We start from the raw sequence: 13,807 nt of genomic DNA, 5'->3' as shown, positions 1-13,807 counted from the left end.
CCCTTTCTCTGCTCAGGGCTCAGTAGTGCTCCACTGTGTGTGCATCGCATCTGTATCCAGCCACCTGCTGTGCACGCTCAGCCTGCTTCCGTGGCTTAGCTGCAGGGAGCGTGCACGTGCAGGTCTCTGTTCAGGATCCCGTGTTCATTTCCGAAGGGTATGTACCCAGATGGGCCTGCTGGGTTCTGTGGGAGCTCTGTTTTTAAGTTTTGAGGACCCTCCATACTGCTCCATACTATCTTCCATAGTGCTTGCACCATTTTGCATCCCCACCAGTAATGCTCAAGGCTTCCCTTTTCTCCACACCCTCATCAGCACTTGTTATTGCTTACCTGTTTGAGGATGGCGATTCTGACAGGTGCCAGGTGGTATCTCACTGTGGTTTTGATTTGCATTTTCCTGATGATGAGTCATTTTGTTGATCACCATGGTCCTTAAATATTGATTAATTTGCTATAACAGACAGTTATGGAGCACTTAACAAATGTTTTTTCAAAACATATACACAGCTTTCAGTTAATTGTACTAGCAGAGTAGAATCTAGCGCTAGTACTGATAATTTTATACTTTGGGTTTAGAAAGTGTCCTATGAGTTAAGATAAAGAATAAATGTAAATCACAGTCATCTTACTGCCCAGAGATACTCCCTGTCAGTGTTTTGCCCTTGCCTGGCCTTTTTTATTATGTGTTTACTTGTTCATTTATACGTTCATTCAGTAAATATTTATTGGGCATCTGTCACGTGCCAGGCACTGCCTTCAACACTGAAGACAGAGTGCTGAGCATGGCTTTGTCCTTTTACCATAGAGCTGGCCGGGGAAGAGGAGGGAGCCTGGAGAATGTGGTGTCGGATGACGCTGGGGAAATTGAGGACGGAGGACCCTGCTCAAGTACCTACTTGTAACCTGTAGTCAGTCTTTCCCCAAGGGGGGAAAGTGGGGGAAAGGGCGCTACATTTTGAGAAGTCTGACTTAATAAGTCAAAGGAAAGGGGATTGTAGTCCAACCAAGCGGTGAAAATATCTGAATCAGAGTAATTATGAAGAGGGGAGAAGCGGGTGGACTCAGAGATGTTTAGGGTGCGGACTCTGCAGCCCTGAGGATGCCTTGGTGTGGGAAGGGAGAAAGAACGGGGCATGGGGCGACTCCTAGGTTTCTGGTTTGTTCCCTGCGATGGTGGTTGTTGTTCAGGGAGATAAGGCTGGAACTGGATCAGCTTTGTGGGGAGGATGACTGGCGCAGGTAAAGAAACACACGAGGAGATGCTCGAAGGCCACTGCATGTCTCAGTACAGCCACGTGTTCCGGAGTCACCTGATAGGGGCGGGTGGCAGCCTTCGTGGAGGAGACAGATCGAGAGTATCGGGAGCCTCTGAGAGGTCAGGTTCAAGGGAGACTAGAGAATCTGATTTAGTACAAAGTCGTTGGTGACTTGAGCAGATGCGGTTTCATGCCTGCGTGCCCTGCGGCAGTGACTGGGAGTGGAGGACTTGGACCAGGTGGGTGGGGGAGGCCGCAAGACCGAAGCCTGTGCGGAGGTGAGGGCGGGCCGGGCCGGGCCGGGCCGGGCCAGGGCGGGGCCAGGGAAGGCAGTGGCAGCTAGAGGAGTGGAGTCGGGTGAAGCTTGTGCCTTGTGCTCAGTAGGAGAGATGGGAGCGGCCTTACTTAGTTTTACATTTTTTTAGTTTTTTGGCCATGCTGCGTGGCATGCGGGATTTTAGTTCCCCAACCAGGGATCAAAGCCAAGCCCTCTGCATTGGAAGCGCAGAGTCATAACCGCCAGGGAAGTCCCTGAGCTTGTTTAAAAGCCAGGTAGGATGGGTTCAGCCTAGGGGGAGGATGAATGTATCTGAGAAAGAAATATAGTTGAGAATTAAAGCTGCTGAGAAGGTAACACACAACACAGCCCGTAGATACTATAAACGTTCTCATTGCTTTCCTTTTTTTAATCACAAATTTCGATGAGTGACTAATATTTAAAGCTGTATTTCAGTAGGTAACACAGAATAAAATTCTCCTTATCATTGCTTGTTGGTCAAGCTTTACCTGATTTTTCTCCTGACTTTCTTGCCTCTTTTCAGAGTAACTACCTAGTGTTCATGGCCGAGCTCTTCTGGTGGTTTGAGGTCGTGAAGCCCTCCTTTGTCCAGCCCCGCGTCGCTCATCCACAAGGAGGTGATCAGTGTTCCTGTGAACAGACAGAAAGGAGAGTTAAAACAGCCTCACCTGATGTTCTTGTACAGGAAGGCCTGTGACTGTATCATGTCCTGGCTGTTAGCCTGGATGAATTCTGAACATTTTAATATTTAAAGCCATTCAGTTCTCTGTGAGTGAGACATGCCTTAGGGGAGGAAAAGGAGGTGGCGAGAATAGCCCTGAATTCGAAGGCTTATGTTGTGGAACTTTTAGCTTTAACTTTTCCCTCTTTCTTCCCTTTGCATCTTTTACTCCCACCCTTAGCTTTTGTTCCATATTTTTTAATGTTTTGTTTTTTAATGTTGTTGGCCACAAGCCATTCAGATTATGGCTTGGTTCTCATCTGTAGTCTAAATTTGCCATTAAGCCATGAAAAGGCTTGGGTGTGTATATATATATTTAAACCTAGTAAGTCCTGTGATTGTTACAGTATCACAGTGTTGATTGCTCATGATAAGGACACTAACAAGAAATAAAGGGGTAAGTTACCATAAAGATCTCTGGAAATAACAGAAAAAAAAGAAAAACTTCTTATACTTTCTGTAAAGCAAACTAGATTTCCACTGGCTTCCATGATAAAACCAGAGGTTTCTTCGGTGGGTAAAGAACAAGTCCACCCTCAGGCCTGACCCCCAGGAGGACTTCCCTCAGCATGGCGGGGCTCCGTCTGCTGCCAGCGCTACGCCCCACGCGCAGTGTGACTGCTCTGCCTCCCCGCTGCCTGCCTGCTTTCCTTGCCGCCACAGTTTTGTATTTTCCCTTATTTCTCCCCATCCCCACCTGCTCCCCCGGAAAAAAAGAGGAAAGAGAAGAAGGAAGAAGTCTGTACTCTGGTGGGGGTTGGGGGCGAAGTCCCCACTCACTTCAGTGAGGAGAAGCGGCGTCCTTCAGCACGCCCTCTGTGCCCAGGCCGCGTTCTGTGGGACACACCGTGCCAGCTGTGAACCTGCCCGGGGCAGAGGCATCACATAACGGGGCAGGCCTGTGGCCACCGCTCGGGAGAGCCAGGGCCTTCCGTGGTGATCGCAACCAGTGTCCTACCACCTCCTACTGTTAGCACAGTTTTCACATGCAGTGCTGTGATCTCATCTGTGAAGCCCACTATTCAAAATATTCGACAGTTGTTATATTAGGTCTCCAAAGCAGAGCTAAATGAGAGTTATTTGCAAAAACGTAAACTATAGCTGTGTTTTAGTTATTAACCAACAAAATTCTGTCTCTTTAATTGATGATCGAGACACAACTATTTCGTGGATGTAAAGGTGACCATGTGTAACAAGCTCTGTGAAAGCTTTTGCAAAATTGGATACTCGTTTATTTTTAATTATCTGTATTTATTTTATATTAAGCCTTCCCCCCCCCATTTAGCCTTAATCAAGTGAATTTTATAGGCCAGAACACTTCCAAGAAGTGTTTAAAGAAGATTTGTCCTTTTGAAAAGTTATTTAAGGAGAAAACTAAATATACTATGGTTTTCTATAAGTGATAAGGAAAGCTGAGAGTAAACCTTTACTTGCAGTTCAGAATCCTTGAAGCAGCGGTGGAAAGGTGCTAACACAATTTCTGAGGTTTCTGTCTTTCCCGTAGCTGAGCCTGTGGAGGACCTGCCCTCAGTCCCTGTCTCGAATGCTCCCCAGCGAGATGCCCTGGACAGCTCTGACCTCACGCCAGGGTGAGTCTGGACGGCCATCCCAGTCACTTAGAAGATCAAGATTACTACTACATTACATGAGCGTTTTTACAGTTTCAGTTGAACTTTGAACTGAATAAGTTACAATTCACTTACCCTATTAAAGCCTGTTTTTACATCAGTGTCATTGAAATTTACATGAACTGAATGTTTCATAAATAGGCGTTTATGAGTCACCCTGAAAAGTGGGAGAATATTATCCTAACGTCCAAATAATCAGCCTAAAACTAAACTCTTGCTGCACACCTTGTTTATAATTGAGATCATATGAGGCTCAAATGATAGGTAATTCTTAGGCCTCGGGGGGAGATTTTTTAAATCTTTGAGACAGTTTTCCCTGTTTGGTTTGCTAGTTACTGCAGCTATTGAGAGGTCACAATGGAATATTTATCGTACCATCGAATGTTTAATGCTTTAGTTCTTAATATCAGGAATTGAATTCAAAGCCAGGTAAACATTTAATATCAGGATAATCCTGACTTCTGACCCAAGTATGTGATAGAGACATTAATTTGTTTCAAAATGTTTTTTTAGCAGATCCTGTAAGCACTTTTAATGCATATTTTTTTGAACCTAAAATGTGTATTGACTTTGGACTCCCTAATTTATTAATATGATTTTTTTTAATTTAAAACTGAAGCACTTTGTGATTTTTCTTTTTAGAAATTCAAGCCAATCTACTTAAAATACATTTTTAAAATTATAAGTAAGAAATTGAAAATAGTTTCTGCATGAGTTCTTGGTTTACCCTGAAAATGTGAACATGTGCCGAAGCCGTCACTCCTCACATCTGAGACGTTTCTCTCTGCTGTGTCCTGACCAGTGAGGACAGAACCCTCACAGCCCTCTTACTGCTCTCACAGGGCTCCTCATCGCCGTGAACTTCTGAGCCCTGTAAATATTTCTGTGAATTAGGAAAGCATTTTCCTCCCCTTGCCCTCGGATTTACCCCCATGGATTTTCTTTCTTCTGTTAAGTTCCCTGTTTCGTACCCGTCACTGAGGTTTACCACGAAGGAAGAGGTGAAGCTAGAATACGACTGGTCCAGGAGCTTGTCTGCGGCATCCCATGGGGGATTTTTTCCTCCACATGACTTCCTCAGTGCTTTCCTGGATTGGTTATGTAGTGACATTCCCTGCCTTGAAATTTAGAGAACACTCAATGTCCTGTGTCATATCTCTTGTCCTGTTAAATCTTTGAAACCTTCTAAACTTTCCACTTAAAGACTAGGTTATTCCACAGTTACTATTTCTAGAAACTTGGACAGACAGTCCTCTACACTTTCGACACTGGCCAGTGTCTTACCTCGGGAGGACTCATGTCTGTGTCTCTCAGGTGTCTGAGTGGCCACCTTTCTCCTTTTCCCAGCAGAACTTCCTATAACCAGATGGCTATCTGACTTCCTTTGCTCAGTGGGTCACTGTGTAGTCCTCTCGTGTCTGTGAGTTTCCGTGTGGCCCATGTGCATTCTCCCACTGTAGAACTTTTGAGGAGGGATTCAGGGAATGCTGCTCTTCCTGAGAACGATGCAGCCACATGCACAAGTGTTATCGTGCCAAAGAGTGGTCTCACGAGGGAGAAAGTCGAAGAAGACGGCAAAGCAAGACATTTGCAGCAGCTACTGCACACACATGGCCACTAGCGTGTCCAGGAGTTACCCTACGCCAAAACCCTCCATGCAGACGCGAAGTGAGGCAGGTACAGGAATGCACAACAGTTTAGCCAGCACTTGGGGAAGAAGAAAAGAGCGAACATATTTAATAACTGAACGTGCCTCTGTTGAGGACACACTCGGTAGTTGGTGTAAGAAGAGCAGAGGCTTGGGAAGGCCACTGGAGGGGACGAGGGACCCCCGTGATGGGGAGCAGCGTGGTCATGTCCCTCGGGTTCCCCACGACCAAGGACACCGGTTAGGGGACACGTGATGTGCGGGGGTGTGGGGGAGCCGACGGGACAGCGGAGGCATGTGCCCTCTGCAGGTGTTGCTTCTGGAAAGCTCTGTGCAGCAGGTGCTCACTGAGCAGCAGGATGCGCGTTGAGGTTTGCCTCTGAATCCGTCGGTGCTTGCTCATCTTCTTGGTTTGCATTAGCTGAAAGGCGCTGTGGTCACAGAGAGCTAGGTCACTGCGCCCTGCCCCTGGCTTGTTCTCAGCCCTACTGGGGAGCATGCTGAGTTTCACCTACTAAGGTAAGCCGTGGCGGACTGAAAACGTAGGAAGAAAAAGATTAAATTTTGGCCAAATGTCATCATAAACTGAGAAATAGACTGTCTAATCCCCTGCATTGACTGGAATAGGGTGGAATTAAATAAGGAGAAATGTAAACGTAATAGAGATGTACACACAGGTCCGCGTGCAAGCAGGTGTCAGGCTCTTTTACAGGAAGTGTCATACTTGTACTTTTAGAAATTTGGATTCAACCAAAGTACTTCAAGCTGATGATTTTCATTTAGCTTCTTTCTCAGTTTTTCTACTTATAAAATGAAAATAATGTGCCATATCTTATCTCAAAAGGACATTGAGTTGTACTTGAAAGTAAAATTTCAAGCTCCTGGGCTAAAAAACATAAAATAAATAAAAGTTCATATAATCACAGCCATTCTTTGGTTTAAACAGTATGTTTCCTTAATTATTTTTTCCACTTACGGTGGAGAATCAGAGGTGGCAGTGTTTGTGACTTCAGCTGCTGTCTGTTAAATTTGTCTGAAAGAGCTAGACTGTGACGTTTTGCATGTCTTTTCTATTGCAGTGGGGAAGGAGCTGCGTTTACACACTGTCGTCCTCATTTGCCTTCCAGGCACTCACAGCCCCAGCCTCATCTTTCAGCCTCAGGTAATGTGTCTGAAAAAGCCAGGAGAATGCCATGTGAGTGGTTAACAGGAAAGTGATTGAGAATAAACGCAAATAAAAAGTGTGCCATATACACACTGAAGACTCTTTCTGTTTCTCTGTGCTTGCTTTTCTTAATAAGATCTTCATTTCTCCATGTGTATCTCCTTAACTTTGTGTGAAATCTGTTAAAATGGTGTAAGTTAAAATTGTTTTACACAATGCCAGTGACTTTTCTTCTCATGCATTTGAAGGAGGAATAAGAAGGTCTTCGTCTATGTCCTATGTCGATGGCTTCATAGGGACATGGCCCAAGGAGAAAAGGTAAACAGGAGGCGTACTCTCAGTGCCCTCGCCGCAGCGAGAAGCACTCCCTCCCCGCCCCACCACCCCGGTGCTAGCCAGCTGCTGGAGTGACCATAGCTGACAGGTGTCCTGACAGCCTTATCCCTACCCCCCACCCCCGGGAGGATGTGATCGTGAGAAATGAGGGAGAGAAGAAATCACACTTCTCAGGGATATCAGATCCTGTCTTTTCTGGGATTAGTTAAGAGTCTTCTCTCTTTTTTTTTTAGATCATCAGTGCATGGAGTTTCATTTGATATTTCTTTTGATAAAGAAAACACTGTGCAGAGATCCACCTCCAACCGAGGAATCACTCGTTCTATTAGTAATGAAGGACTCACCATGAACAACAACCGCGTAGCCAAGAACATCCGGAAGAATCTGTCCTTCAAGCCTGTGAACGGGGAGGAGGTCGTGGGGGGCATCGCGGAGGAGCTCTCAGTGGGCGCTCACGGTGATCTGACCACCTACATGCCCCGGAGCATGGGCGAGCTGAATGCCAACGAGAACACGCTCCACAGGTTCCCCAACGGAGCGCTGCATGACAGGGTGCTTCTCGATGAGCTTGGCAACCAGGTGGGGACCCCGAGCATCGAAGAAGCCTTGCAGATAATCCATGACACCGAGAAGCCCGCCCACACCACGAGGCCGGACCAGCTTGCCAACGGCTTCTTCCTCCACAGCCAGGAGCTGAGCTTCCTGAACGCTGGTGTCCCGCGCAGCCAGTCCAGTCCTGAGAATGTGGGGGACACGCGAGGGGCCTTGAGTCCTGTCACAGACACCACAGAGGTGGACACGGGCATCCACGTGCCCTCAGAAGACATTCCGGAAACTATGGACGAGGACTCGTCCCTGAGAGACTACACCGTGAGCTTGGATTCCGACATGGATGACGCGTCCAAATTCCTGCAGGACTGCGACGTGCGGGCAGGCAGCACTAGAGAGGCCTGGAGCCCCTGTCCCAGCACGGTCAGCACCAAGTCCCAGCCCGGGAGCAGCGCCTCCTCCAGCTCCGGGGTGAAGATGACCAGCTTCGCCGAGCAGAAGTTCAGGAAGCTGAACCACACTGACGGAAAGAGCAGTGGCAGCAGCTCCCAGAAGACCACGCCGGAGGGCTCGGAGCTCAACATTCCCCACGTGGTGGCCTGGGCCCCGGCCGCTGAGGACGCGGGCCTCCCGCACGGCCGGGACCCCACGCAGCTGCTGGCCTCCGAGGTGGTGCACCTGAGGATGAAGCTGGAGGAGAAGCGGCGGGCCATCGAGGCCCAGAAGAAGAAGGTGGAGGCCGCGTTCACCCGGCAGCGGCAGAAGATGGGGAGGACGGCCTTCCTCACCGTGGTGAAGAAGAAGGGGGACGGGGTCTCCCCACTGCGGGAGGAGGCGGCGGGCGCGGAGGACGAGAAGGCGTACACGGAGCGGCCGCGCGAGAAGGAGTCGCAGAAGGTGAACGGGCCGAGGAGCAAGTCCCCGGCGGACCCCAAGGAGGGCGCCGAGAGCCCCGCGGGCAGGTGGCCGCTGGCCCCGAGCGCGCCCGGGGACCCCGAGGGGCGGTGGAGCCCGGCCGGGCCCGCAGAGGAGCCGCCGCAGGACGGCGAGCTGCTGGAGCACACGCGCTCCATCGAGAGGCTCAACGCGTCCCTGCACGCGCTGCAGCGGGAGATGCGGCGCCTGGCGCTGCAGCAGGAAGCGCTGATGCACATGCGCGAGCAGCAGGCCTGGGTCATCTCCCCGCCTCCGCCCTCCCCGCACCGGCCGGCGCGCGAAGTGCCCCGCCCGGCCCACCCGTCCCCACAGGCCGCGCCCAGGAAGAGCGCGTCCTTCTCCGTCAAAAATCAAAGGACTCCCAGGCCCAGCGAGCTCAAGATCACGCCCCTTCACCGCACGCTGACGCCCCCGCGGTCTGTGGACAGCCTCCCGCGGCTCCGGAGGTTCTCCCCGAGTCAGGTTCCCATTCAGACGCGGTCCTTCGTGTGTCTGGGCGACGATGGAGAGCCTCGGGCCCAGGAGTCCGGGCGCAAGGATGGGGCGAAGGAGGAGGAGGAAGAGGGGTCGGCGGCGCCTCCGGAGCACGGGGAGGCCCGGCCCCCGCCTTCTGCGGGCCCTGAGGGCCAGGCCGCCCCGGCCTCGGAGGTCGCCTGCCCCGCACCCAGCGAGGACCCGCCGAGTCAGCCCGCAGAGCTGCCTTCCAAACCCAGTGTCCCGCCTGCTGCTTCTAAGAGCGTTAATCTGATTGAAGTCTCCCTCTCAGATTTGAAACCCCCTGAAAAGGCTGACGTGTCTGTTGAAAAGTATGATGGAGAAAGTGATAAAGAACAAGCTGATGAGGACCAGAAAGTGTGCTGTGGATTCTTCTTTAAGGTAAAACTACCCGCACGGACGTCGGCCCCTTCTCTCTGCATGCTTCTGGGGCGCGCGCGCACGCGCGCTTCTTGAGCCGCAGGACCTCTGTTAGGGTCTGCCCTGAATCCTGGGCTGTGTTCTGGTCCAGCCCTTGTGGACTGCGGTTCCGGGCAGGCCCTCTGATTTCTGGAGCAGTCTTAAACGTCGTGGAACGTGGGGAGACCTGCTGTTTTTGCCCCCTGCTTGTCTCTCACTTTCACCAGAGCCTTTTGAGAACCAAGTGATTCACTCTTGCAAAAGATACTCTGTTGCCAGTTGGTAAAAAAAAGAAGTTATAACCTGGCATTGCTCGCAAATCTGTTTCTTTTCTTAGTATTGACCATCTTCCCATACACTTTTTTAAAAAAAATATTTTAAAAACTGACCAGACGGAATCTTGCAAGATGAAACATTAAAAATATAGTTTGAGCCGTTGTCATTGGAATAGCTCCTCTGGAAGCACTGATGAGAGTGTAGCTTATGACCCCAATCTCAAGCCGCAGCCAGCTAACCCAAGTCCCGCACAGTATCACCTCGCAGTGGTAACATCTGGATGTTTACCAGAGGCACTAGAACAAGGAAGGCCTTGTATTAAAGTTTTTCTCCCATCATCCTTTTTTTCATCTTTATGTTTTTCTGTTTTCCATACTCTTACAGGGAAGAATGTGGTCTTTTATAATCAGAAACATGTACCTGTGTGCTACCCATGTTTCTTTTTTAAAAAAAGTTAGGAGACCAAGGTCATCATTTTTAATCCTCTGCAACTTAGAAAGAAAATAGATAGAAAGACAGCCTTGTGTGGCAGCAGTCTATACTTGCAGATTTTCTGGAGTCCTATTGGAATCAGAACTGATAATTCGGAAGTGGTTACAATCACTTGCTTGGGATCATTAAATACTGGGAATGGGTAACTTACTTTGAAGTTGGTCCTAGAAAGATGGCCCTCTCGGCCATTTTTAATGTTTAGAAACTTAAATGTGAATTGTGTTTTTTGTTTCCCAACTGTGTGAGACTGCTGTTAATGTTTTTTAATGGACTGATGCTGTAGACAGTAATTGATGTGTTTAATTTTAGAGACTTTGCTACCTCTGCTCCCTCAGAGAGAGGAGAGCAGACTGGGTCCTCGGGTGTCCACCTGTGCCCTCCTTTCCTCACTTCTGTCTTCACTGCCTGGTACTCGGCCGCAGACTGTGGTGGCAGCTCCTCACGGGCTCCCCGCGTCTGCCTGGTCCCTTCTTCACACCGCCTCTCGAGAGCAGAAGTCCACGGGGTCTCTTAGAGATACCTGTTGGATAAAGTGCAGCCCCTTGGCGTGTGATCGGGGCCTTTCGCAGATGAATCCGCTAAGCCGCGGGTCCCCCCTCTCCCCATAGCTCCCGCTGGGGTGTCCTGTCAGGCTTGTTTCGGTCCTCCTCTGTGTGCCCCAGCCTTGCGTGGTTCTAGCTCCCGCTGGGGTGTCCTATCAGGCTTGCTTCGGTCCTCCTCTGTGTGCCCCAGCCTTGCGTGGTTCTAGGGGTAGACGGAGTGTCTTCTCCTTGCATCTCTTGCACCCTCAGCGTTCTCATAGTGATGCTGCTGACCCGGGCTTCCCAACCACCTTGTGACTTGCTTCTGTACAGTTTCGCTTAGATTGTGAAGTCCTGCAGGCACTGCATCTTTCTCATCCGCAGAGTGTATGCAGCTTATCTGATGCGGACGTGTGTGTGTTCGGCCTGGCTGTCCACAGGCAGTCTTCTGCCTCTCTCTAATCTGCGTGCAGCTGTGGCTGAGTTTCTGTGCCCCTTCCTCCCCCTGGCTGGTGGGGTCTAGAAGCTCCTTCGCCTAAGGAGCCCCATCTTTTTCACTCTTCATGTCTCTTGTGCCCAGCACCATGCTAGGAATGTGTCAAAACCACTTCTCCAGCTGGTTCCTCCTGACTTCTGAGAGCTCAGGCCCTGAGAGTCTGCTTAGGAGCCAGGCAGGCTCAGGAGGCCCAGGGCCTACCTTCTAGCTAGCCCTGGGGTCAGGAGTGTAATTACCGTCTCCTCTTCTGTGGGAGAGCCCACAGTGCAGTGCAGAACCCAGCGAGCAAACTGTCAGAACCTCCACTTAAAAAAATCGTGCAGCAGGAATGTCCTTTATGTGATACAACTTTGGGTAGCTTTTTTTTGGTGCTTTATGGCTTTTCTACATTAAGTGTGTATTCTAAATACAACTTAAATGGAATTTTAAAATGTGTGGAGAAACTCTCCACTCTAAATTATTTATCAGGGCCCAGAAAACTTTTTCTTTCTATTCCCCATTTTATGGTGCTCTTTGCTGACTTCCTAAGTTTTGAAAACATGTAATCAAAGAAGTTTCTATCTTTTGTTATTTGATAAAAGTATTGCCTCTTTAATTCATTTCTTCCTTCATCATTTTGAACACGTCCATCTGTGGTGGGGTTGCAGTAAGAGTCAGTGGGTAATCTGGATTCTCAGTTCTAAGAGTAACCACTACATGCGGCCTTAGCCATTGCAAATGAGGATGTTGGTACCTTAAATGTTTCCTCCGCCTCAATGAAATTCATTCCCTAGGATGATCAAAAAGCAGAAAATGATATGGCCATGAAACGGGCAGCTTTATTGGAGAAACGATTAAGAAGGGAGAAGGAAACACAACTTCGGAAGCAGCAGCTGGAAGCCGAGATGGAGCACAAGAAAGAGGAGACCAGGTGGGGCCGCCGTGCAGGGAGGGGTGTCCTGCTGGCTCGCGAACAGGCGTTTGGGGAGACCTTGGCGGGCCGTGAGACAGCTGAGCCAGTGCTGACTTGGGGCACTTCTGAGAAGTTTATTTATTTAAGTATTGGGGTTGCATGTTTTTATCCCAAGCTTGAAACATTAATTTAAATAATTTTCCTGGGTTTTTCTCATACACACACATCTTTAAAGTAGTTATTTATTAATGATGTAGTTAATGACCGCGGTTGTCCCAGGTACACGGAGCGTTTTCCAGGTGCAGACTTGCTCCACCCTCACGCACGCTCACCAGCCCCCCACCCACACTCACCGGCCCTCATCCCCTCACGCGCACTCACCCCTCACGCGCGCTCACCCCCTCACGCGCGCTCACCCCCTCACGCACGCTCACCTCTCAGCACGCTCACCTCTCACGCGCGCTCACCCCCTCACGCACGCTCACCTCTCACGCACGCTCACCCCCCTCACGCGCACTCACCGGCCCTCATCCCCTCACGCGCACTCACCCCCCTCACGTGCACTCACCCCCCTCACGTGCACTCACCCCCCTCACGCGCGCTCACCCCTCACGCGCGCTCAACCCTCACGCGCTCAACCCTCACGCACGCTCACCAGCCCCCCACCCACACTCACCGGCCCTCATCCCCTCACGCGCACTCACCCCTCACGCGCGCTCACCCCCTCACGCGCGCTCACCCCCTCACGCACGCTCACCTCTCAGCACGCTCACCTCTCACGCGCGCTCACCCCCTCACGCACGCTCACCTCTCACGCACGCTCACCCCCCTCACACGCACTCACCGGCCCTCATCCCCTCACGCGCACTCACCCCCCTCACGTGCACTCACCCCCCTCACGTGCGCTCACCCCCCTCACGTGCGCTCACCCCCCTCACGCGCGCTCACCCCTCACGCGCGCTCAACCCTCACGCGCGCTCACGCCTCACGCGCGCTCACCCCCCTCACTCACGCTCACCCCTCACCGTTCACCCCCTCACGTGCGCTCACACCCCTCACGCGCGCTCACCTTTCACGCGCGCTCACCCCTCACGCGCGCTCACCCCTCACGCGCGCTCACCCCCCTCACTCACGCTCACCCCCTCACGCGCACTCACCCTCCTCACGTGCGCTCACCCCTCACGTGCGCTCACCCCTCACGCGCGCTCACCCCTCACGCGCGCTCACCCCCCTCACTCACGCTCACCCCCTCACGCGCGCTCACCCCCCTCACGCGTGCTCACCCCCCTCACGCCGCTCACCCCTCACTCACCGTTCACCCCTCACTCTAGCTCACCCTCCTCACTCGCACTCACTCCCCTCACGCGCGCTCACCCCCTCACGCGCTCACCCCCTCACGCGTGCTCAGCCCTCACTCACCGTTCACCCCCTCACTCGCGCTCACCCCCCTCACGCACGCTCACCCCCCTCACGCATGCTCACCCCCTCACGGAGGCTCACCCCCCTCACACGCTCACCCCCCTCACGCACGCTCACCCCCCTCACGCATGCTCACCCCCTCACGGAGGCTCACCCCCCTCACACGCTCACCCCCTCACGCGCGCTCACCCCCCTCACTCACGCTCACCCCCCTCACACACACCCCCCTCACTCACGCTCACCCCCCTCACACACTCACCCCCCTCACGCACGCTCAC

General features: G+C 51.5%; 1 protein-coding gene across 2 annotated transcripts in view; it reads left to right on the top strand.

Annotated features, from left to right (window-relative positions):
• CAMSAP2 (calmodulin regulated spectrin associated protein family member 2) overlaps positions 1-13,807 on the top strand; it is a 94,755-nt gene that overhangs the window by 72,158 nt on the left and 8,790 nt on the right. For both annotated transcript variants that reach the window (XM_055418947.2, XM_055418948.2), the window contains 6 exons: positions 2,080-2,173; positions 3,782-3,866; positions 6,633-6,715; positions 6,967-7,036; positions 7,288-9,415; positions 11,992-12,128. In XM_055418947.2, coding sequence (XP_055274922.2) covers positions 2,080-2,173; positions 3,782-3,866; positions 6,633-6,715; positions 6,967-7,036; positions 7,288-9,415; positions 11,992-12,128 — 2,597 coding nt within the window. The remainder of the gene's footprint in view (positions 1-2,079; positions 2,174-3,781; positions 3,867-6,632; positions 6,716-6,966; positions 7,037-7,287; positions 9,416-11,991; positions 12,129-13,807) is intronic.

This window comes from Moschus berezovskii, chromosome 17 (assembly GCF_049115385.1).
Source record: "Moschus berezovskii isolate FMDL1 chromosome 17, NW_MosBer_1.0, whole genome shotgun sequence".
Classification (NCBI taxonomy): Eukaryota; Metazoa; Chordata; class Mammalia; order Artiodactyla; family Moschidae; genus Moschus; species Moschus berezovskii.
The sequence above is the reverse complement of the archived record's forward strand: the minus strand, read 5'-3'. Positions and strand labels throughout refer to the sequence as shown.